Source organism: Dendrobates tinctorius, unplaced genomic scaffold, assembly GCF_039654945.1.
Source record: "Dendrobates tinctorius isolate UK_male_01 unplaced genomic scaffold, ASM3965494v1 ptg000073l, whole genome shotgun sequence".
Classification (NCBI taxonomy): domain Eukaryota; kingdom Metazoa; phylum Chordata; class Amphibia; order Anura; family Dendrobatidae; genus Dendrobates; species Dendrobates tinctorius.
The window spans coordinates 35,906,447-35,931,457 of NW_027361741.1; the positions used below are offsets into that span (position 1 = coordinate 35,906,447).

Below are 25,011 nucleotides of genomic sequence, written 5' to 3' on the forward strand. Positions count from 1 at the left end.
GTAAATATGGTTCTGGTGTTCATTTTTTTATGTTCTAAGTTTCTCTACGTAATGAACCCTTTATTCTATCCATGCAGACAAAATAAATCAAATTAATCTGCATATCTCCACTTGTACTTGTGATGGGACTGTATACACATCTTCTAACCATGACATACTAGTGCATCGACACAAAATTATGTACCAGTATGTCATATGTCAGAAATAGGTTAGTAGTAGTGTTGATCGAGCACCGAAAAGCTCCGTACTCGAACTGGGCACGTTGGACGACAAACTTGCTAGACTTGAGTAGCGTGCATAATGGAAGCAAGTGGGAAATGCGACCATTTTTCCAGAGGATGGACTCTCTCTCTTTTACATAAGGAACTCATGCAGTTAAATCTCTGAGCACATGATATAAGAACACCATACCAATGCCAGGTTTGCTTTTTATTATACAACTTTAAATAGGGATATAAAAAGGGGGGGGGGTAACTCATGACATATTTCAAAATTAAACAATTTATATTTGTAGGTATGGCACCTAACCAACATCTTCATCAGCTGAAACGTCTGGTCCTTGAACATTTTCTAAGGAACAACTCTCTATTGACTTCTGGATGGCCCTTTTCTCCTCTAAAAAAGAAATAAAAGAACATTTTAGTGTGCGAGAATATTGACTTACACTGTACTGACAGCAGACATGCTGCCGGAATTTGTGATTTTCAGTCTCTGCCACATGTGGATGTATAAGCTTAAAGCTGGCACTTACCAGGATCTGTACAGTTCTTCAACAGCAGCATTAATTGTCTCCTGTTGTACTGAATGAGGAATTTCTGACATGTACGAATTGTGCCTGTAAAAGAATACAGAAAACTTAAGGGGTATTCTGACTTCCGTACCTTAAATAGGCTGTCCCATAAACATATTTCCTAACCACAGTGTTACTACTGAGGCCAAACCTTCCCAGGCTTATAGGAATTGAAGTCCCAAAGTCCCCTGTGTGAATGTAGCTGTACAGTGGGGAAAGAAAAGCATTTAGTCAATTCTCCCACTTAAAAAGATGAGAGGCCTGTAATTGACATCATTGGTAGACCACAACTAAGAGTCACAATGCGAAAACAAATCCAGAAAATCACCTTGACTGATTTGGCATGATTTATTTTGCAAATTAGGATGGAAAATAAGTATTTGGTCACCTGAAAACATGCAAGATTTCTGGCCCTCACAGACCTGTAACTTCTTTAAGAGGCTCCTCTGTCCTCCACTCATTACCTGTAGTAATGGCACCTGTTTGAACTTGTTATCAGTATAAAAGACACCTGTCCACAACCTCAAACAGTCACACTCCAAACTCCACTATGGTGAAGACCAAAGAGCTGTTGAAGGACACCAGAAACAAAATTGTAGCCCTGCACCAGGCTGGGAAGACTGAATCTGCAATAGGCAAGCAGCTTGGTGTGATGAAATCAACTGTGGGAGCAATAATAAGAAAATGGAGGACACACAAGACCACTGAATCTCCCTCGATCTGGGGATCCACACAAGATCTCACCCCGTGGGGTCAAAATGATCACAAGAACGGGGAACAAAAAAAAAAAACAAAAAACCAAGAACTACACAGGAGGACCTGGTGAATGACCTGCAGAGCTGGGACCACTGTAATAAACGCTACCATCAAGTAACACTATGCCGCCAGGGACTCAGACCCTGCAGTGCCAGACTTGTCCCCCTGCTTAAGCCAGTACATGTCCGGGCACGTCTGAAGTTTGCTAGAGAGCATTTGGATTATCCAGAAGAATATTGGGAGAATGTCATATGGTCTGATGAAACCAAAGTAGAACTGTTTAGTAGAAACAAAGGGTCATTCCATGTCAAGTGAACCAATGATTTTACCTCTATATTTTTAATTCTTTTGACATTTTGATATTTGGTAATAGTGTGTCAGAGAATGCAAAATGTGAAGGAAAAAAAAAATTCTAGATTTTTTAAAATTAATTTTCAAAGTTCGGAAAAAGTGCGAATTTCAATTGTTGGCTGCCTTTACATTTCTCCTCATAACTCAGGCTTAAAAAAAAAAAAAAAAGAAAAAAAAAAAAAAGAGAAACAAAATAAGCACCATTCTACTCAGAAGTGTACAGGCTTTCACCAGATGTCACAAGAGTATGTTAATATTTTACCCATGCAAATGCAAAATTTTAAAACACATTTCCGAAAAACATTTAATTTAAAAATTTCAAAAATACATGTGTCTGCTATGCTCTTAGCCACATCTGTACCAAAATTCAAGTTGGGATCCCGATGGAATCATATTTAAAAATATAACTATTATAGTGGCAACTTGAAAATCTTGAATTCAGATCTGTTCAGCCTGTGGTCTATAAGTGTGGGGTCTATATTTAACAAATAATCCATGATTTTTAGATATTACTTTATTTTGTTACACCTTAGAAGCAGGAGAGGACAGAGGAGAAAGCTTTGTTAGGGCTCAACCTGAGAATTAACAAGGGTAGACGTTGAATGCAGAGCAGATGACAGGTCAGCAGCTCTGTCAATCATGTTAAGTAACTGCCCACTGCAAAGTCAGGAAGTAAGACAGAGCTTCAGAGCTTTCATGTCCTGACATGCCTTGACATGTTTTCTCTAGAACAAACAATAGTCTCTACACAGGCATCAAGGGAGTCGGTGTGCTACAATATTTGTGAATGTGTTTAAAGTTTGAGTAAATTTATATTAATAGTTTAATGCTTTTCTTATTAAGGGCTAATACACACAGCGCTATTCTGAGTGATCAACATTCAGAAAAACGCCACCAATTGATTTCAATGGGGGTTAAACACATGCAGTGCTTTTTGAAACATTCACAAAGTGAGTAAATCACTGCTTGCACTACTTTTTGATCGCTGCAATAAACAGCATTTATCACTATACAAAAAAAGCTGCCATCATTTTCACTAGCGATTAAAAAGAAAAACTAATGCAGATATAGTGAAAACTCAGTAGAAAAATGCTGCCAAAACCACAGTGTTTATCCGCAGACAGAAAAAGCTGTGTGTGCATTAGCCCTAATACTCACTTTATATTAACACCGTTATATCTCAAGTGTACTGTAAATCTTCATTTTTATTACCCATCTTCCTTACTTATTAACTGTATTTTTCTCACACAGCAATGGCTGCTACTTCTCAAGGAACAGCATTTCAGAATACATGCTGTTACAACCCTTTTGAAAAGACTGGACACACAACAAAAAAATCTTAGGCCAGTACAAGATTGGATGTTTCATATAAATTCATCAATCAATGCAGGTATGAAAATTTGTGACAGTTGTAGAAAGCGACTTGCAAAAGAGAAAAATACTCAGCAGGCAGAAAATTTTGAAGAACCTGTAACTTCCAACACGGAGGATTTTCACAATAGAGGATTTGAATAAATCACTTTCTAACACCAATCAAACAGAATCGCCCATTGCAAAAAAAAAAAAATCCATTATCCAGGTTATTGCTGAAACAAATTAGAAAAAGTTACAAAAAAAAAAATTGATCCTTGAGCTGGTAGGTAAACAGTAGAAGGTGAAGGAAAAAAATGACACCGATTCAGAAATAATTCTGCAGCTAAGGCTGGGGTGACAGTGCGCTATGGCAGTTTGTCAACGCCGCCATAGACCCCCATTATGTGGTGCATCGCGACGTATGCCATACGTTCGCGACGTGCCATTATCCACTGTCGGAGACTTAGACGCGGCCTACAGCGTCTAAGGCGCCGTCACCGCTAGCGCTGTTGAAGCATCAGCGCTAGCGGTATCGCATAACGCATATCGCGTTATGCTATAGCGCTAACGCAGCCCGTCAACGCTATGCGTTGAATGGGCTGTGTTAACGCTAGGTGAACCCGGCCTTAAAGATAAATTTAAATCCACCCATAGCAGAAGTGAACAGTTCATGATACAGACTATACTACCGAAGAGTTGGACATGCAAAAGAATAGAATTTTAGAAATAGAATGGCTAGAAAAGCCAAATCTCTAGTTGAACAAAAAGGTTTCATGTCTTGTCCTGATCTTAAATCAGGTAAAGTGAAAGATTTTTACAATAGTGATGAAGTGAGCCGAATTATGCCTGGCAAGAAAGATTGTGTGTCTATGAAAGTGAACGGTAAGAAAACTCCTGTCCAGAAGAGGCTGGTTCTTACCAATTTGAAAAAAACCTATGAACTTTTTAAAGAAAAGAATTCCACTTCTGCCAAAATAGGATTTTCAAAATTTGCTGAACTGCGACTGAAGAATCGTGTCCTGGCTGGTGGTAGTGGTACACACTCAGTATGCGTATGTACAACACACCAGAACACTAAGCTCATGATTGAAGGGGGCAGGCTGAAAGATATTCAGATTAGCGAGTCCAACCTTGGCAACAAAATATGTCTGGCTCAAATATTGTGATCGTAACCTGGTGTTTTGTGCCGGCTTTACTTACTGGTATGCACTGCCTTTCATATGTTAACTCTTTGAGCACAACCCCCATCTGTGGACGTCGGGCACTCAGACCATCCTCATGGAGTCAGTTTCTAATAGTTTCTGCAGACACATGCACATTTGTGGCCTGCTGGAGCTCATTTTGCAGGGCTCTGGCAGTGCTTCTCCTGTTCCTCCTTGCACAAAAGCTGAGGTAGCAGTCCTACTGCTGGGTTGTTGCCCTCCTACGGCCCCCTCCACATCTCCTGATGGACTGGCCTGTCTTGTGGTTGTGCCTCCAGCCTCTAGACTACGCTGACAGACACAGCAAACCTTCTTGCCACAGCTCGCATTGAGCTGCCAACCTGGATGAGCTGCACTACCTGAACCACTTGTGTGGGTTGTAGAGTCCATCTCATGCTACCACGAATGTGAAAGCACAACCAACATTCAAAAGTGACCAAACCATCGGTACTGAGATGTGGTCTGTGGTCCCCACCTGCAGAACCACTCCTTTATTGAGGGTGTCTTGATAATTGCCAATTTCCATCTGTTGTCTATTCCATTTGCACAACAGCATGTGAAATTGATTGTCAAACAGTGATGCTTCCTAAGTGGACAGTTTGATTTCACAGAAGTTTGATTTATTTGGAGTTATATTCTGTTTAAGTGTTCCCTTTATTTTTTTTTTCGAGCAGTGTATATAATTAGGATGAGACTATTTAGAAAATCACAATTGAGGATATGATCAACTTTCTTTTGGTTTGTTCAATGCATTCAGGTTGAAAATGCTGAGCAAGTTGTGTTATGATTATTAAGATGTATTTATTCTGGCACTTACAGTATTTTTTGTGTTTATTGTTGCATATAAATGTTAAATTCAATAAGTTGTAATTTGAAAAGAAAAAGAAACTCTCAAACAAAATCAGGTGACTCAAGGCTTAAAAAATTGATAGGTCTGAAGTGGAATCCATGTACATATATAAAGAACACAAGTAACAAGCATTTTTTCACAATTTTAAAACATACGTTTTTTTCCACAATCGTGCATCAAAATTTTAATTTTGTTTTGGAGAAATCAAATTCAAGAAATAACAAAATGGTAGTATGATGATGACTGTGGCCTGGTCTTCTCGTATCTTCCTCAGAACTGCTGGGATTAGAGGAAAGAGAGGAAAAGCATATGCCAGGTCCATGTTCCACTTTTGAGACACGCCAGCGGGAGTGGACACCCTGTCTCCCTGATTGAGGGGGAAAAATTTTTTTCGCCTTTGCATTTTTCCTGGTGGCGAACAGATCCACACTTGGGGTACCCCACCAGCTTATTACCCAATCGTATTCTTCCCAGTTCAGCTCCCACTGACTGCTGAATTGTCTCCCGGCTGAGGAAATCCGCCACTATATTTTGGGACCCTTTTAAGTGTATTGTGGTTACTGAAAGCACCATCTTTTCTGCTCAAAGGAAAATCTTTCGTGCGACTGATTGTAGAAGATGGTGTCTTGGACCCCCTTGATGCTTGAGAAAGACCACTGTACTGACATTGTCTGATAAAATGCGGATGTGTTGGTATTTTAGACTTCGTTTCAACGTTTCCCAGACTGCCTGCAGTTCTGAGATTGGATAATCCGGGCAGGTCTGAACTCCGCCAAGTGCCCTGAAAAATTTCCTTGAAAAACAATTTCCTTGAAAAAGCTAAAAAGGCAAAACGTGCGTCGGACTCCAGGAATTCTGTGAACAGGCGATTAAATGAGTATGTGCTCATGTTATATGTGATTACCAGCATGGGGATTTTTTCCTCTATATGGCACTTTGCAGACCACTATGGGTCTAGGTGGATATATGCTGATATATTTTTGCAATTTACCATTACCTGTATCCATTCCATTATTCCTGTATTGGTGTGTATTTCACTTGGGTATACATTAATTCCGCTTACTTGTATTTTGTTTGTCTATTTATCTATGCTATGAATTTACTTAATTTTTTATTTATGATATATCTCTCTTTGTGAGTGGTGTGCTCAGGATACTTTGTATGCACTTTTTGGTCCAAGTGCCCTGTATGTATTGATCCTGCACTTGTTCCCCCCAACCTCTGCCACTTGGATCTGTGGTAATTAGTACGAATGGAGACTGTCTCCACATAACTCCCTTCTTCACGTTGTTTGTGGATGTCCACTAGGTTAAAAACTTTTTTGTTAATACAGCAAGTCTTAACTTCTTGCCTAGGCCATCCGTCCTACTGTTCCAAGTTGACAGGATTTGATGTTGTAATTGCCTTGAGTGGAATTGACACCACCGGACTCCTGGAATAGAAGCGGTCATCAGTCCCAATATTCTCATAGCCTGATAGTCACCTGATATTTCCTTTTGAAGGTTAAGACTTTGTCTCTCAGTTCTTCCTGCTTTTTTCTCTGAAGAAACATTGTTAACATTGTTTTATGGCCAATGTCAACATGCATTTATATGTTGCATGTGTATCAACTCAAACCAAGCTCAATTTTTGTGTTTTTGCATTCTGTGCAAGCTGGGGTGTGGCCTCCCTCTCCTGAGCTGGAAATTGTATATAAGGCTTCCCCAGACTGGTGTCTGTTTGGGACCCAGTCCTTTTGTCTGCCCTTGTTCACACATTGAGGTCAACTTTGACACAAGGCAAGGTTTTTAATATTTGACAGTATAGGACTATCCCAAACAGAGTTACCATGTCGTGGTGGGATGACTTTCATGCTACGTTTGATCAAAAACAGTATTACTAAAAACTATTATTTAGATGTACTTTTGCTTTTACTTATCTAGTTACAGCAAGGTTTTTGCTCATTTTGTCTTTTGCAGGTTATATTTTTTCTCGGAAGGAAGGACATCTCCTTCTCGGAGTCCAGGAGGATTCCTAGGAAGACCTTTTGTTTCCCTGGCACCAGGTCCCACTTTAATATCCAGCCTAGCTTTTTTTAGTAACAAGATGGTCGATGTTAAACTGGCTTTCAGTTGTTGGGGCGATTCCGCCATCAAAAGGAAGTCGTCCAGATACTGGACAATCACTATTCCCTGTTCTCTGAGAAAGGCCATCGCTTCTGCCATCAGCTTGGAAAATACTCGTGGCGTCGAGGAAAGACCAAATGGGAGGCTGAACTTACTTCCCTTCCATCACCGCGAACCTTAGGTATCACTGGCTGTAGGGATGAATAGGCACGTGATAATACGCTTCTTTTAAGGCTAGCGTGCCCATTACCATATTCTGTCTGATAAGCTGGGTTGTAGACTTTATAAATTCCATTTTGAATCTTTTGTATGCAACCTACTTGTTTAGCGATTTTAGATTTATCATCATGTGATAATCTCCCCTTGTTTTTTCTTTTTAATTGAGAAAAGTCCCGAATAGTATCCAAGACCTTTCTCTGCTTCCGGCACCACTGCTCCTGAACGAATCAATTTCTTTACGTCCGACTGCAGTCTCTTGGTAACCTGTGGAGACTGGATTGATGTCAGGTGAAATCTTCCTTGGGGTATCTGTGTGAACTGAATTTTGCAGCCTTCCGCTACTGTCTGTAGTATCCACGGATTCCTGGATATTTCTGACCAAGCTGGGAGAAAATGTTGAAGTCTTCCCCCTACCTTTCTGGCATCGTTGTCTTCGAGAGCCACTTGAACCGGAAAGGGTACTTCTCCCCTTACCACCTTCCGAACAGAAGGAAGGGGAGAGATGACAAGGATCCCAGCCCGATTCTCATGAGTCCGGCCACCGGAGTGCCTGCTCCCTGGAAGTCAGGTACTCCTCTTCTGCATCCGTCCCTGATAAGGACAGGAAAAACACAGAGGGTGGTGGAGGGAGGGGCCTTTTAACCTCCTGTGTGTTCCTGGCCCTATCAAGGATAAGAAGGACAACCTCCTGATGGTGCTGTCAGAAGGGACGTCCTGGAAAAAAAAACATTTATTGTTGGGAAATTCAGAGACATGATGTCAGAAATTTGTAGACTAAGATAACCATCTACTGTATTTTACACATTATAAGACGCACTTTTTTCCCCCCAAATTTGGGGAGAAATGGGGGTGCGTCTTATAATGCACATACAACCTTACCGGTACCGTTGCTGAAGGCTGGGATGAGGTGGTGCTGCTCGGGGTGTGTGGCGCCTGCTGCCTGGGGTGTCTGATGCAGCGGGGGGCTCTGCCGGCATTTCGTGAAAGTCCAGAGCCCCCCGCAATTCTTCCATGGTTTCCTTTTTGCGGTGGACTCTGGGAATGTGGCCGCCGGGGGGGGGGGGGCGGTGCATGCGCAGATGGAGATCTCAGCATCAAGATCTCGGGAGATGAGATTGCGGCACCGAAATCTCATCTCCCGAGATCTTGATGCCGAGATCTCCATCTGCGCATGCGCCGCCGCCCTGGCGGCCATATTCCCGGAGTCCACCGCACAGAGGAAACCATGGAAGAATAGCGGGGGGCTCTGGACTTTCACGAAATGTCGGCAGAACCCCCCGCAGCGCCACACACCCCAGGCAGCAGCGCCAGGGACACCCGCAGCACATCAGACACCCCCTCATCCCAACCTGCAGCATCACCCCACTCCTGCCTCCTCCAGCAGCGACCCCCGCTTCACCGCAGCCACCAGCTACGGTAAGTAATAAGACGCATGGATTATAAGCACCACCATTTAGAAAAAAAAAAAAAATTTTCTCCTCAAAATTTGGGGTGCGTCTTATAATCCGGAATATCTTATAATCAGAAAAATAAGGTACATTTTACTCAAAAATATACCTATAAAGAGTAATAAAAAAAAAAAAAAAAAAAAAAAACAAAAAAAAAACAGACAAACTGAACATTTGAAAGTGATGTCAATTTTTGCCAGACGTGTGCGTGTTAGGTATTTCAGTTTCATATATCTAATAACTGATGGACTCAGTTATATTTCTGGATTCAAATGAGGTTTATTGTACTAACAGAAAATGTGCAATCTGCATTTAAACAAAATTTGACCAGTGCAAAAGTATGGGCACCCTTATCATTTTCTTGATTTGAGCACTCCTAACTACTTTTTACTGACTTCCTGAAGCACTAAATTGGTTTTGTAACCTCATTGAGCTTTGAACTTCATAGCCAGGTGTATCAAATCATGAGAAAAGGTATTTAAAGTGGCCACTTGCAAGTAGTTCTCCTATTTGATTCTCCTATGAAGAGTGGCATCATGGGCTCCTCAAAACAACTCTGAAATGATCTGAAAACAAAGATTATTCAACATAGCTTTTCAGGGGAAGGATACAAAAAGTTGTCTCAGAGATTTAACCAGTCAGTTTCCACTGTGAGGAACATAGTAAGGAAATGGAAGAACACAGGTACAGTTCTTGTTAAGCCCAGAAGTGGCAGGCCAAGAAAAATATCAGAAAGGCAGAGAAGAAGAATGGTGAGAACAGTCAAGGACAATCCACAGACCACCTCCAAAGACCTGCAGCATCATCTTGCTGCAGATGGTGTCACTGTGCATCGGTCAACAATACAGCGCATGCATAACGCCTTTTTGTATGACCAAACAACTCAATCTTTGTTTCATCAGTCCACAGGACCTTCTTCCAAAATGTAACTGGCTTGTCCAAATGTGCTTTTGCATACCTCAGGCGACTCTGTTTGTGGTGTGCTTGCAGAAACGGCTTCTTTCGCATCACTCTCCCATACAGCTTCTCCTTGTGCAAAGTGCGCTGTATTGTTGACCGATGCACAGTGACACCATCTGCAGCAAGATGATGCTGCAGGTCTTTGGAGGTGGTCTGTGGATTGTCCTTGACTGTTCTCACCATTCTTCTTCTCTGCCTTTCTGATATTTTTCTTGGCCTGCCACTTCTGGGCTTAACAAGAACTGTACCTGTGTTCTTCCATTTCCTTACTGTGTTCCTCACAGTGGAAACTGACTGGTTAAATCTCTGAGACAACTTTTTGTATCCTTCCCCTGAAAAGCTATGTTGAATAATCTTTGTTTTCAGATCATTTGAGAGTTGTTTTGAGGAGCCCATGATGCCACTCTTCATAGGAGAATCAAATAGGAGAACTACTTGCAAGTGGCCACCTTAAATACCTTTTCTCGTGATTTGATACACCTGGCTATGAAGTTCAAAGCTCAATGAGGTTACAAAACCAATTTAGTGCTTCAGGAAGTCAGTAAAAAGTAGTTAGGAGTGTTCAAATCAAGAAAATAATAAGGGTGCCGATACTTTAGCACCGGTCAAATTTTGTTTAAATGCAGATTGCACATTTTCTGTTAGTACAATAAACCTCATTTGAATCCAGAAATATAACCGAGTCCATCAGTTATTAGATATATGAAACTGAAATACCTGTTGCAAAAACCAAAATTGTTATAAAGAAAAAAGGTTAACATTAATAGGGGTGCCCAAACTTTTACATATGACTGTGTGTATATATATATATATATATATATATATATATATATATATATATATATATATATATATATATATACACACACACACACTCACTGGCCACTTTATTAGGTACACCTGTCCAACTGTGTGTTAAGACTTAATTTCTAATCAGCCAATCACATGGCGGCAACTCAGTGCATTTAGGCATGTAGACATGGTCAAGACAATCTCCTGCAGTTCAAACCGAGCATCAGTATGGGGAAGAAAGGTGATTTGAGTGCCTTTGAACGTGGCATGATTGTTGGTGCCAGAAGGGCTGGTCTGAGTATTTCAGAAACTGCTGATCTACTGGGATTTTCACGCACAACCATCTCTAGGGTTTACAGAGAATGGTCCGAAAAAGAAAAAAAAAAATCCAGTGAGCAGCAGTTCTGTGGCCGGAAATGCCATGTTGATGCCAGAGGTCAGAGGAGAATGGGCAGACTGGTTCGAGCTGATAGAAAGGCAACAGTGACTCAAATTGCCACCCGTTACAACCAAGGTAGGCAGAAGAGCATCTCTGAACGCACAGTGCGTCGAACTTTGAGGCAGATGGGCTACAGCAGCAGAAGACCACACTGGGTACCACTCCTCTCAGCTAAGAACAGGAAACTGAGGCTACAATTTGCACAAGCTCATCGAAATTGGACAGTAGAAGATTGGAAAAACGTTGCCTGGTCTGATGAGTCTCGATTTATGCTGCGACATTCGGATGGTAGGGTCAGAATTTGGCGTAAACAACATGAAAGCATGGATCCATCCTGCCTTGTATCAACGGTTCAGGCTGGTGGTGGTGGTGTCATGGTGTGGGGAATTTTTTCTGGGCACTCTTTGGGCCCCTTGGTACCAATTGAGCATCGTTGCAACGCCACAGCCTACCTGAGTATTGTTGCTGACCATGTCCATCCCTTTATGACCACAATGTACCCAACATCTGATGGCTACTTTCAGCAGGATAATGCGCCATGTCATAAAGCTCGAATCATCTCAGATTGGTTTCTTGAACATGACAATGAGTTTACTGTACTCAAATGGCCTCCTCAGTCACCAGATCTCAATCCAATAGAGCATCTTTGGGATGTGGTGGAACGGGAGATTCGCATCAGGGATGTGCAGCCGACAAATCTGCGCCAACTGTGTGATGCCATCATGTCAATATGGTCCAAAATCTCTGAGGAATGCTTCCAGCACCTTGTTGAATCTCTGCCACGAAGAATTGAGGCAGTTCTGAAGGCAAAAGGGGGTCCAACCCGTTACTAGCATGGTGTACCTAATAAAGTGGCCAGTGAGTGTGTGTATAATATATATATATATATACATACACCATGATAGCATCTATAGTGTGGATTTAATTATTGCTTTTGATAGTATATGAAAAAAAAAAAAACAATCTGAGAATGGTGTCGGCCGTGCCTACACAGTAGTAGCAGCTATCAGCGATCCGATACATGCTACTGCGCAGGCTGCAATTTTCTCCCTACCAAGATGGCATTGCCGATAGCTCCTACTGCATAGGCAATGCCAATTTTCAGGAGACTTCTTAGGAGCCTGCTCATAATGTTCATAGTGTGTGCAGAGCACGACTGCTTTACAATCAAGACACCATCACATGGCAGTCCTCCGAGATGGCATTGATCATGAAGAAGAGGGCACAAGAGAGCAAGGCTGAGCTACCACCAAGCTTCTCTGCACAGAGCAAAAGGTGTATACGTAATAACACGTGTTACACTGTTTTAAAGGTTAAAATAGTCCCAATGGGAGAACTACAGTGAAAGATAATAGACTCCTCTTTCCAACCAGAGTATATCTTAAATGCAACTGGATTAGCAAATTTGAAAAGATGTGAAGTCCTTGGCTTGACACCCCAGGGCTGCCCACAAATCCTCTAATTAGACATTGTATACATACAATGTTATACCCTAGTTGTTAGCCATCTTTTCCCAACTCCACTTCCACTCCAAAGACATTTTGTACGCCTTTATTCTAGATCAGCCATGAAAATAGTTTTCTTTGGAATGTTGGGATGGGCTACGTCATCAGAGGTCATTCATGCAATGCATCCCTGGGAACGAAGTTGCTGGCAGCACCAATGAGGACTCAGGGGGCCGACAGAGGGTAAGTATATCCCGATTTTTTTTTTTTTATTATTATTATATCTTTTACTATTGATGCTGCATAGGCAGCATCAATAGTAAAAAGTTGGTCACACTTTTCAAGCACTATGCCATGTAAGGGCTTGTTTTTTGTGGGACGAGTTGTACTTTTCAACGACACCATTGGTTTTACCATGTCATGTACTACAAAACGGGAAAAAAATTCCAAGTGGGATGAAATAAAAAGTGCAATCCCACACTCGTTTTTTTGCTAGGTTCACTAAATGCTAAAAGTGATCTGCCATTATGATTCTCCAAGTCATTACGAGTTCATAAACACCAAACATGTCTAGGATCCTTTTTATCTAAGTGGTGAAAAAAAATTCCAAAGTTTGTAATTGCGCCATCTTTGAGATCCGTAGAGTCTCCATTTTTCGTGATCTCGGGTTGGTTGAGGGATTATTTTTTGCGTGCCGGGCTGATGTTTTTAATGATACCACTTGTACAGATAAGACCTTCTGATAGCCCGTTATTGCATTTTAACCCCTTCACCCCCAAGGGTGGTTTGCACGTTCATGACAGGGCCAATTTTTACAATTCTGACCACTGTACCTTTATGAGGTCATAACTCTGGAACGCTTCCATGGATCCCGGTGATTCTGACATTGTTTTCTCGTGACATATTGTACTTCATGTTAGTGGTAAAATTTAATTCAAATAACTTGCGTTTATTTGTGAGAAAAATGGAAATTTGGCGAAAATTTTGAAAATTTCGCAATTTTCCAACTTTGAATTTTTATGCCCTTAAATCACAGAGATACGGCACACAAAAAACTTGATAACTAACATTTCCCACGTTTACTTTACATCAGCACAATTTTGGAACCAAAATTTTTTTTGTTAGGAAGTTATAAGGGTTAAAAGTTGACCAGCGATTTCTCATTTTTACAACACCATTTTATTTTTAGGACCACATCACATTTGAAGCCACTTTGAGGGGTCTATATGATAGAAAATACCCAAAAGTGACACCATTCTAAAACTGCACCCCTTAAGGTGCTCAAAACCACATTCAAGAAGTTTATTAACCCTTTAGGTGCGTCACAGGAATTTTTTTGAATATTTAAAAAAAAATGAACATTAACTTTTTTTTCACAAAAAAAATACTTCAGGTTCAATTTTTTATTTTACCAAGGGTAACAGGAGAAATTGGACTGAAAAAGTTATTGTGCAATTTGTCCTGAGTATGCCGATACCTGATATCTGGGGGGGGACGACTGTCTCGGCGCATGGCAGAGCTCAGAATGGAAGGAGCGCCGTTTGACTTTTTCAATGTAAAATTGGCTGGAATTCAGATCAGACGCCATGTCACGTTTGGAGAGTCCCTGATGTACCTAAACAGTGGAAACCCCCTACAAGTGACCCCATTTCGGAAACTAGACCCCCCAAGGAACTTATCTAGATATGTGGTGAGAACTTTGAACCCACAAGGGCTTTACAGAAGTTTATAACGTACAGCGGTACAATTAAAAAAATCATATTTTTTCCACAAAAATGATCTTTTCACCCTCAATTCTTATTTTTCCATGGGTAACAGGACCCTAAAAGTTATTGTGCAATTTGTCCTGAGTACGCTGATACCCCACATGTGGGGGTAAACCACTATTTGGGCGCATGGCAGAGCTCGGAAGGGAAGCAGCGCCATTTGACGTTTTTGGCTGGAATTGAGATCGGACACCATGTCGCGATTGGAAAACCCCTGATGTACCTAAACAGTGGAAACCCCCCACAAATGACACCATTTTGTAAACTAGACCCCCCAAGGAACTTATCTAGATGTGTGGTGAGCACTTTGAACCCCCAAGTGCTTCACAGAAGTTTATAACGCCCGGGCGTGAAAATAAAAAATTTGTATTTTTTCCACAAACATGATCGATTAGTCCCCAATTTTTTTATTTTCCCAAGGGTAACAGGAGAAATTGAACCCCAAAAGTTGTTGTCCAATTTGTCCTGAGTACGCTGACACCCCATATGTGGGAGAAAACTACTGTATGGACACACGTCAGGGCTCGGAAGGGAAGTAGTGACGTTTTGGAATGCAGACTTTGATGGAATGGTCTGCGGGTGTCATGTTGCCTTTGGAGAGCCCCTAATGTACCTAAACAGTGGAAACCCCCACAAATGACACCATTTTGGAAACGAGACCCCCTAAGGAACTTATCTAGATGTGTGGTGAGCACTTTGAGCCCCCAAGTGCTTCACAGAAGTTTATAACGCTCGGACATGAAAATAAAAAAAAAAAATCATTTTTTTCCACAAAAATGATATTTTTGCCCCCAATTTTTTATTTTCCTAAGGGTAACAGGAGAAATTGGACCCCAAAAATTGGTTTGCAATTTGACCTGAGTATGCTGATACCCTATATGTGGGGGTAAAACACTGTTTGAGCGCATGGCAGAGCTTGGAAGGGAAGGAGGACCATTTGACTTTTTCAACTCAGAATTGGCTGGAATTGAGATCAGACGCCATGTTGCATTTGGAGAGCCCTTGATGTGCCCAAACAGTGGAAACCCCCAATTCTAACTCCAACCCGAACCCCAACACACCCCTAATCTCAGCCCTAACCCTAGCCCTACCCCTAACCCTAACGGAAAAATGGAAATAAATACATTTTTTAAATTTTATTATTTTTCCCTAACTAAGTTGGTGATAACGGGGGGTTTGATTTACTATTTATGGCGGTTTTTATGTTTGGCGGCTGTCGCACGCTAAAAGACGCTTTTTATTGTAAAAATAGTTTTTGCATCACCACATATTGAGAGCTATAATTTTTCCGTATTTTGACCCACCGAGTCATGTGAGGTCTTATTTTTTGCGGGACGAGTTGACGTTTTTATTGGTACCATTTTCGGGCACGTGACTTTTTTGATCGCTTTTTATTCCGATTTTTGGGACGCAGAATGAACAAAAACCAGCGTTTCATGAATTTCTTTTGGGGGGGTACGTTTACACCGTTCCGCGTGCGGTAAAATTGATAAAGCGGTTTTATTCTTCGGGTCAGTATGGTTACAGCGGCTACCTCATTTAGGTCGTTTTTTTGCAATGAAAACTATTTTATATAAAAAATAATTATTTTTGTATCGCTTTATTCTGCGAGCTATAACTTTTTAATTTTTTCGCTGATGATGCTGTGTGGCGGCTCGTTTTTTGCGGGACAAGATGACGTTTTCAGCGGTACCATGGATATTTATATGCGTCTTTTTGATCGCGCGTTATTACACTTTTTGTTAGGCGGTATGATAATCATTTTTTGCTTTGTTTTTTATTTTTTAAGGGGTTCGCTAAAGGGGTTAACTAATGGGACAGTTTTATAGGGCGGGTCGTTACGGACGCGGCGATACCTAATATGTGTACTATTGTTTTTTTTTTATTATTTCCAAAAAATGGATTTATTTGGGGGAATATTTTTTTTCTAATTTATTTGGCGATTTTTTTAAATTTATTTTTACACTTTTTTTTATTTTTTTTTTAACTCTATTAAATAGTCCCAGGTCCCAGCGATCTGTCACAGGCACTGCACAAGGCTTCCTCGTGCCTGCGCTTTGCGATTTTATCAAAACAAAAGAAGGCAGCCCAGTAAGGGACACATAGCTGGAATCAGAGTCTCTGTTCCTACAAAATCTGGCGATAATACTTAAAAGGAAACTAATTTTCACTACATAGCCTTTAGTTGCTGAAACAAGAAGAACTAGACTCCGAGCACTAAATAATCCAAAAAAAATAACATGTTTATTCCAAAAAGGAACTCTGTTGCATCTCCACCTTGTGTGCTCTAAAAATGTTAAAGGGGTTGTCCTCGACTCAGACAACCCTCTCACGATTGCCATTTCCCCCATGTAAAATATGACAGACGGGCTATACTCTCCTCCAGTGGGCGCCATTGGCACAAAGTCTCTCATACGTGAAAGAAATGAGAGATCAGTTACTTCTTAAAAAAAAAAAAAAAAAGTGAGTGAGTGAAGAGACCGCTGACTGGTTGGAGGGCTCACGTGACATAACGTAACACAAGTCCCAGTGCCAACATCGTAGTTGAATACAGAGTGGTTTTTTTTTTGGTTTTTTTTAGTCTTAAATGGGGGAATATAGGCATTCATGTCGTGGACAACCCTTTTATTGAGTCACTATTGCACTGTCTATTTACTCCATGAGGGATAAACTGGTCCAAAGATCTAAGTTTGAAGATAAGAAAGCTATAGGCTGGAGCTAGAAAGTGACTCATGGCAGTCGGAGACTCGCCTCTTATTCTCAGATAGTCCCGGTCAATACCCAGATCACTCACCGCCAACGTGTAGAGTGTTGATGAAGCATGGATAGCGCTGACCTCTGTTCTCAAGCCTTGTGATAAATGGAAGGGACGACCACAGAAGCTGGTGAAAAGCCTTACGACACCGGAGCAATATGATGCCCGTGTAAGCATTAAGATATTTCACTGTAAAAGAGATACAGAATACCTTAGGATGTGATCTAACCAAAATATGAAGCTATAATTCCAAGTACAATGGTACAAGTCTATTGCATAGCATTATTTATCAAAACAAATATATGTTCTGGTAGTAATTATACTTACGATCTGAGGTCTGGCTGCCACTGTTCATTCAGGTCATAAAATCTGTGGTCACACAACAACCTGCGCCTGTTACATGGCTGCATTACAGCCATCTGAATAATGCTTCATACAGGTTCAGAATGGAGGGCGGACACCCTGGTCGTCCCTGATACAAGTTGTGCATGAGCCTTCCATGCTCCGATTGTGAGGGCTGTATAATGAGTGCCATCTATGTCAGGTGCGTTTAAAATATAATATTCAGCAACTAAAGGGTTATTCTGGCACCGCTCAACTCTCTATATGGAAGAAAGCAGAGCTATAATAAGCCTTTAAACTATATTCAAAGTTTTATTTTAGGACATTTTTATGCCCCTAAAACACAACTGGATTTTACCTGGAAAAGGGACGGAACAGATGAAGTCACATAACTTCATGCAAGCACAGCCTGATTCTTATTAAAAATATATATTTAATTTCTGATCTGCTAATTAAAAAAACCCCAAAACAGTCTGTCACCTTACAAAATAAGTCCATGCTGGGGTGCACAACCTCCGGCCATATGTAGTTAGTGATACCATTCCGTGCTGCCTGTCCGTGTCTGCTCACAGGAGCGGGGGCTGGTGTACCAATAGCATCAGAATGGCCATGTCCTGAGCACCGCGTGGCACACACCAGTGGGGATTACACGGTGCGCTCATATATGTGCGAAGGCATTGTCATTGGAGTTTTATGTCAGTAGTCAAACACTAGGCCGTTTATCCACTCACATACTACAATAACATGCCGCAGGTGACCCGGAGCTGCGCCCGCCCCCGCAGGCGACCCGGAGCTGCGCCCGCCCCCGCAGGCGACCCGGAGCTGCGCCCGCCCCCGCAGGCGACCCGGAGCTGCGCCCGCCCCCGCAGGCGACCCGGAGCTGCGCCCGCCCCGCAGGTGTCATGTCTCCATGTTCTCCTATGCAGCACTGACGTCATCAGGAGCACACACCACGTGGTATCAGTGACCTGCATCATCAGCAGCACAACTATGGAGCAGCTTTCCCATCCCCCACATTACCTGACATGCCAACAGAGCATGCAGCAGCCCCGAAGTCTCCATGCAGCCTCGCCACCGTCTCCTTCACGTTGTACCAGACTGCCACCTCCGTGATACTAGGTCTCCAGCGAGGATCCTCCAGCACGAGCTCGCACAGGAAGTATCTAACGGGAGGAACACCGCGTTATACTATAGGCCTATCACCTCCTATAGCACCGATAACTTGTGCACTTACCTAGATTTGAACCGCATGATGGCGTCAATTACACGCGCTGGACGGCTTGGATTTCACATGAGTAAACTAATGACGTCACTTCCGGGAGTAGTGTATGTACTGCGCGGCCATATTGCTTGTGGCATAGGCAAGTCGTGACTCCTTGCCCAGGTTCTTTACCGGCACCTTGACCACTCATTATTACGTGAGAAGCTAGGGGCTTATTATGGGCTTATTGTATTGTTATAAATAGGTAAAACTATAATGATAGTGTATGTGCCACATGGGAAATATTAGGAAACTTTGGGTGTGTGCACACGCTGCGGATTCTGCTGCGGATGCGCAGAGGTTTTGGCCCTGCGGATCCGCAGCAGTTCTTGTTTCGGTGTACAGTACCTTTATATTCTATGGAAAACAAAAACCGCAGTGCACACAGTATGGATTTTTCCGCACTGATTTGCTGTGGTTTCAAAACCGCAGCATGTCACTTCTTTGTGCGGAATCCGCAGCGGTTTCACACCTGCTCCATTGTTGAGGTGTCAAACCGCAGGGGAAAACCACAGGCTAATCCGCAGGTCTTTTGACCTGCAGATTTACCTGCGGATTTTGCAAAATCCGCAGTGTGTGCACACACCCTTAGGGAAAAGCTGCAGTTTTTCGTTGTACAAACTCATTTGTGGTTCCTTCACTAAGGCCACGCTCAGACGGCCATATTGAAAGTTAGGCCAGTCACTTCCGTGTGTCCTTGTCTGCATAGTGGAAGAACCAAACCTTCCTTTACCTACTGGACAGAAGCGTGCAATGTCGATAGGGAAGGCCGCGTGCCCACGATCCTGAATAGCAGCACTGTGGACATAGCTCACCTGCGCTGAGTCCAAAACGCTGTGTCCTAGGGTACAAGCACAGTGGATGGGATTTATAGACACAGCCATGCCCACTGTGCTGCTATTTACCTCTGTGTAAACTCATCCCTGGCGCGCAATACGAGCCGCATCATAATAATAATATAATAATAACCTTTATTTATATAGCGCCAACATATTCCGCAGCGCTTTACAGTTTAACAGTTTCAAACACAACAGTCATAAGTAACAACGTTAACAATACATTAAGTAAAGCAAAATAAGACACCCCTGCTCGTGAGAGCTTACAATCTACAATGAGGTGGGGGAGATACAAAGTACAGGTGTGTATTTACAATGGTGTTTATACAATGAAGGTCCAGCCATCTTGAGGGAGTGAAGGATGGATGGAGATAGTGAATGGGCTACACACGCACACTTACACATAGAATGACTGTGATTAGTGAACGTGATAGGCCGCTCTGAACAAATGTGTTTTGAGGGAGCGCCTGAAACTATGCAAATTGTGGATAGTCCTAATTTCTTGGGGTAGAGCATTCCAGAGGTTTGGCGCAGCGCGGGAGAAATCTTGGAGTCGGGAGTGGGAGGTACGGATTAGTGCAGAGGTTAGTCGTTTGCAGAGCGCAGGGGTCGGTTAGGCCGATAGACAGAAATGAGGGATGAGATGTAGGGGGGTGCCGCACTGTGGAGAGCTTTGTGGATGAGAACAATGTGAATGTCTGTGTCTCCGCTGCGTATTTTGACCAATAGAATATCATCAGATGTGGTAAATCCACATGTACTGATAAACAAGTGCGGTAATTTGAACGCAGCTGACGTGCCCGAGGGGCCGTGGGATACTCGGTACTGAGCCCGTTAATTTCAATGGGAGATGTCACAGTGGCGGTGACCCGGTCCGTGGCCCCAGGCGGTCATGTAAATGGGGTAGAATTGGATGGGGTTTATGTAGTGATTAGTGACGCCAGTTGGAGTGTTCGACTGTAGTATAGCCGGCACTGTAGATATCCCTGGGGGAGTAGATGGTGATGGCAGTGCAGATGTTAAACCCTCTCCAACCAGGGCAGACCCCCAGAGATTGTGATGAAAGTAGAAGGCACGGAGTAATAAGGCAAGAGACAAGAAAAGTCACTTCATCATTTACTGTAGTTCAGATGCAGTTCAGAGGAAATATTACACCTCTCACCAGGTTACAGTCTGCTCTGCAGAATGGGAGTTATTTTTCCCTGCTGTGACTCAATGTAACTTCCTGCTATTCTAATCCCTTCTGGGACCAAGGCATCCCGGAGTTTAGAACTTCCCAGTATTGCCTTTACTCACTGTGTATTTCGCCTTCAGCAACTTGCAGCTTGAATCCTTTGTGAAGCAGCTCAAGTTCCCACTTGCACTATCCTTCACTGATCCTAGATTGTTGCAGTATTTCTGAGGGAAAACACTTTTCTGCTGGTTGTATAATCCCACGCAGTCTCTCAGCTTAACACCCTGCTCTGAAAGCATGGATAGCCTAGGGGCTGGTCCCTGATGCTTCTTAGCTCTCACTCCTGGATCGAGCACATGTCTAAACATGGCCTCCAAGACTCCTTCAGACTGAGAACAACTCGGCCCCTCCCCCTCCCTGTTAGGGTATGTCTGCAAAGCTCTAAGCTTCAGTCAAGTTAGGGAGGCAATTTGTGTGTGTGTTGTGGTCCCTAGCAGAGAAAGCATAACTCCTGTTGCTCACAAAACACATGCAGAACAGTACATATTTAACCCTTTTGTGGCGATAAAGACGCAGGGCACCACACAGCAAAAATACACTGCATTCAAAGCGCACGTAGCCTAAAACAGGACAAAAAGCTGACACTTTTTTTCACTCAGTCTATCGAACGATTCTGAAGTTGGTCTCTTATTCGGCAATTCTTATTTCGGTTTTTTACAGGTTTAACAACAAAAGTAAAAAAATCACAATAATAAAATACAATGCAGCGAGGCGCCCTAATGGGAATACACTTAAAAGCAGCTATAAAGATGGGCATCAAAGTGGTCACTGAAGGGCGTCATTGAAAGGGTTGAATGACTTTGGGCCACTGATCTCACACTGCAGATACACAGATGATGCAGACACACAGTGATGGCCTGCATCAAATTCAGGTCACTCGAGCCTGGGCCAGATGGGTTCTGGGCATGAGAATGGGCATCAAAGCGGGCAAAAAGCTAATTTTCACAGATTTGAATTAGTGGTGCTTTTCAGGGGGTTAAATGACTTTGGGCCACAGATCTCACACCACCAATACACGGAGCATCATACGCAGATCACTCTAGCTTGGCCCAGATGGATTCTGGGCATGAGAACTGGCATCAAAGTGGGCAAATGGCAAATTTTCACAGATTTAAATAAGTAACTGATGTTATTTAAAGTGTTAACTTACCCTGGGCCCTGGTCTTTTAACACCAGCACAAAACAGGAAGATGCACATCAAAATCAGGGGGTTTTTTTAGACTGGCAGGAGTGGTTACTGACGAAAGAAGCTGGCATAAAAGTTGGCAAATTGCAACTTTATATTGGCAGGAGCAGCGCAACACTTGGTGAGTGTCTGAGCCTGTGCCAGTGAAGTGTATGGTGTCCTGACAGGCACCAGTGCAGAAGTGCAGCAAAAGGGCATGCTCACTGACAGCATCAGCCATACTATCATGTAGTGGTGGACAATCCGTCTCTTTTTGGTGATCTTGCTCTGCTCACAAAAAAGAGCCGTCTCTTTTGGATCCTAAATGGATCCCTATTAAATATGGGTGGACACATATTTAAGATGACGTTAACGCATCTGAAAACCTGCCCACCTATGGCCAAAACTCCGCCTACTTACAGTTAGCCAATGAAATGTATCAGTGTGCAAAGTTTGGTTTGGATGGGTGGGCTTTCGTCCCAACACCGGAATCTTACCCATTCAGATACAGGAAAGATGTATATCTTTGTACCGTGTTAGCCAGTAGATAGAAAAATATTCAGAATTGAGAGTCCTCAGTGGTTGATACCTTTTAATGGCTAACTGAAAAGATGGTAACACATTGCAAGCTTTCGAGACTACTCAGGTCTCTTCTTCAGGCTAGACTAATACAAAATCTGAAGAGTCACATATTTATGCACAAGGAACTAAACAAGTTGGTATCTTGTCTGCCTGACCAGTCCATAAGAGCCGGTGATGACCTGATACCAGAGACTCCAAGAATAGGGACATTCTACATGCTTCCCAAAATCCACAAGTCTGGAAATCCAGGAAGACCAATTATTTTGTGTGTGGGCACCCTTACTGATCATGTATCTGGATGGGTAGAGGGTATTCTTAAACCACTGGTGAAGGATACAACTAGCTACATTCAGGACACAACTGACCTATTGAATAAACTAGCAGCAATAGGTCCTCTACCAGAAGGAACCATCCTGGCCACCATGGATGTGGAATCTTTGTACTCTAATATCCCCCACCAAGATGGATTAAATGCCTGCAAATTCTTCATGGAAAACACAGGGACTGATGCTGATGCTGTGGTGAAACTTATAAAATTCATCCTCACCCACAATTACTTTGAATTTGACAACAAGATCTATCTACAAGAGACTGGCACAGCTATGGGAAGTAAAATGGCTCCACAGTATGCAAATCTTTTCATGGCCAAGCTTGAAAGTGACTTTTTGTCCTCATGCCCCATCAGGCCCCTGGCCTACTACCGCTACATTGATGATATTTTAATCATCTGGACGGAGTCTGAGCAACAGCTAAAGATGTTCCACGAACAGTTTAATCAATTTCATCTCACCATCAATTTAACACTCAACCACTCCAGCACTGAGATTAACTTTTTGGACATCATCATTAAGCTAAAAAACAATGAAATAGAGACATCCCTGTATCAAAATCCAATCGACCGTCCAACATACCTTAAATGGGACAGTTTCCATCCAAAACACATAAAGAACTCTATTATCTATAGCCAAGCCATAAGATACAATCGTATATGTTCCAACCCCATGGATAGAGACAAACACCTTTGTCGCCTCAAAAAGACCTTTTTGAATCAGGGCTACCATCCAAGAACAATTGAAAACCAAATTACAAGAGCCACCAGAATGTCAAGGAATCACCTGCTACATTACAAAGCTAAAGAAGAAAATAACCGGGTGCCTCTAGTAGTCACCTACAACCCAAATCTGGAAGTGCTAAGGGGAGCTGCACGGAAATTACAACCTTTACTGCAAAAAGATGCCCGATTACAATCCATTTTTCCAGACCCCCCACTGCTGTGTTTTAGGCAGCCCCCAAATTTAAGAAGCATCATTGTCAGAAGCTCCCTGTCCTCTCCAACAGCTGCAGGAACCTTTCCTTGCAACCAGAAAAAATGTAAAACTTGTCCATTTATAATGACCACGGACAAGATAAAGATCCCCAACTCACATCAGGACTACAAGATCCCAGGTACTTTCAGCTGCATTACATCTAATGTGGTGTACTTGATTATTTGTACTAAATGTCCAATTGGGGGTCTGTATGTGGGGGAGACAGGGCAAAAGCTTAGAACAAGGATGAATGCTCATCGTCACACAATAAGAGAAAAAAGAATGGATCTACCTGTGGCAAAACATTTTTGTATCCCTGATCACAGCAACATGGATATGAAATTACTGGTATTGAAAGGTAACTTCACATCTCAGAGAGAGAGAGACGTGTTTGGGAGTGTAAATTTATGACGACCTTTGACACTCTCAGTGCTGGAATGAATGTGTCGCATGGATTTATGTCTTTTTACATCAATTAAGGAATTTGCTTTCAAGACCTGGTGGGGGCATCACAACACATTAGGAGACCCCAATCAGAGGACTATAAAACATCCGGACTCCTTATTTATGTACTGGTTCAATATTTATGTTTCTCCCTCTCCTATATTGATAGTTCTGCTTCACGTCACTTGTCTTATCCATTGCATTTTTTCTGTGTTGTATTGTGCATAAATATGTGACTCTTCAGATTTTGTATTAGTCTAGCCTGATGAAGAGACCTGAGTAGTCTCGAAAGCTTGCAATGTGTTACCATCTTTTCAGTTAGCCATTAAAAGGTATCAACCACTGAGGACTCTCAATTCTGAATTTTTTTCTACCCATTCAGAGAATTTAGTGCCTCTCACTGAAGTGTTGGCTCTTTGCCTCAGTTCATGCGGGAATGACCCATCATTGCTATCAGCACGCCAGCCAGCTCACCGAGGATGCTGCTATGTCCTGACTTTGACCCCTGTCTATTTGTCAACTATACATCCTGATAAGAGCGAAGCATGGTCTATGCATGTGACCCCCTCCGCCCCCACCTCCTACACTACAGAGAAGCATAAGGCATGA

The 25,011-nt window shown here is 42.4% G+C and overlaps 1 protein-coding gene across 1 annotated transcript; it reads right to left on the bottom strand.

Moving 5' to 3' along the window:
- Positions 1–416: 416 nt before the first annotated feature.
- On the bottom strand, positions 417–18,960 carry POP5 (POP5 homolog, ribonuclease P/MRP subunit). Its single transcript, XM_073582761.1, has 5 exons — positions 18,808–18,960; positions 18,594–18,736; positions 17,271–17,420; positions 752–835; positions 417–615 (listed from the first exon to the last, which is right to left on the bottom strand). Exons 1-5 carry the CDS (start codon positions 18,822–18,824, stop codon positions 524–526), a joined length of 486 nt encoding a protein of 161 aa, XP_073438862.1. The 5' UTR covers positions 18,825–18,960; the 3' UTR covers positions 417–523.
- Positions 18,961–25,011: the final 6,051 nt, after the last annotated feature.

Coding starts and splice junctions, on each gene's coding strand:
- POP5 (XM_073582761.1), bottom strand. Junction 17,421..18,593: donor ATGCTCTGTTGGCATGTCAG/GTAATGTGGGGG, acceptor TCTCTTTTACAG/TGAAATATCTTAATGCTTAC. Junction 616..751: donor GAAGAACTGTACAGATCCTG/GTAAGTGCCAGC, acceptor TTTCTTTTTTAG/AGGAGAAAAGGGCCATCCAG.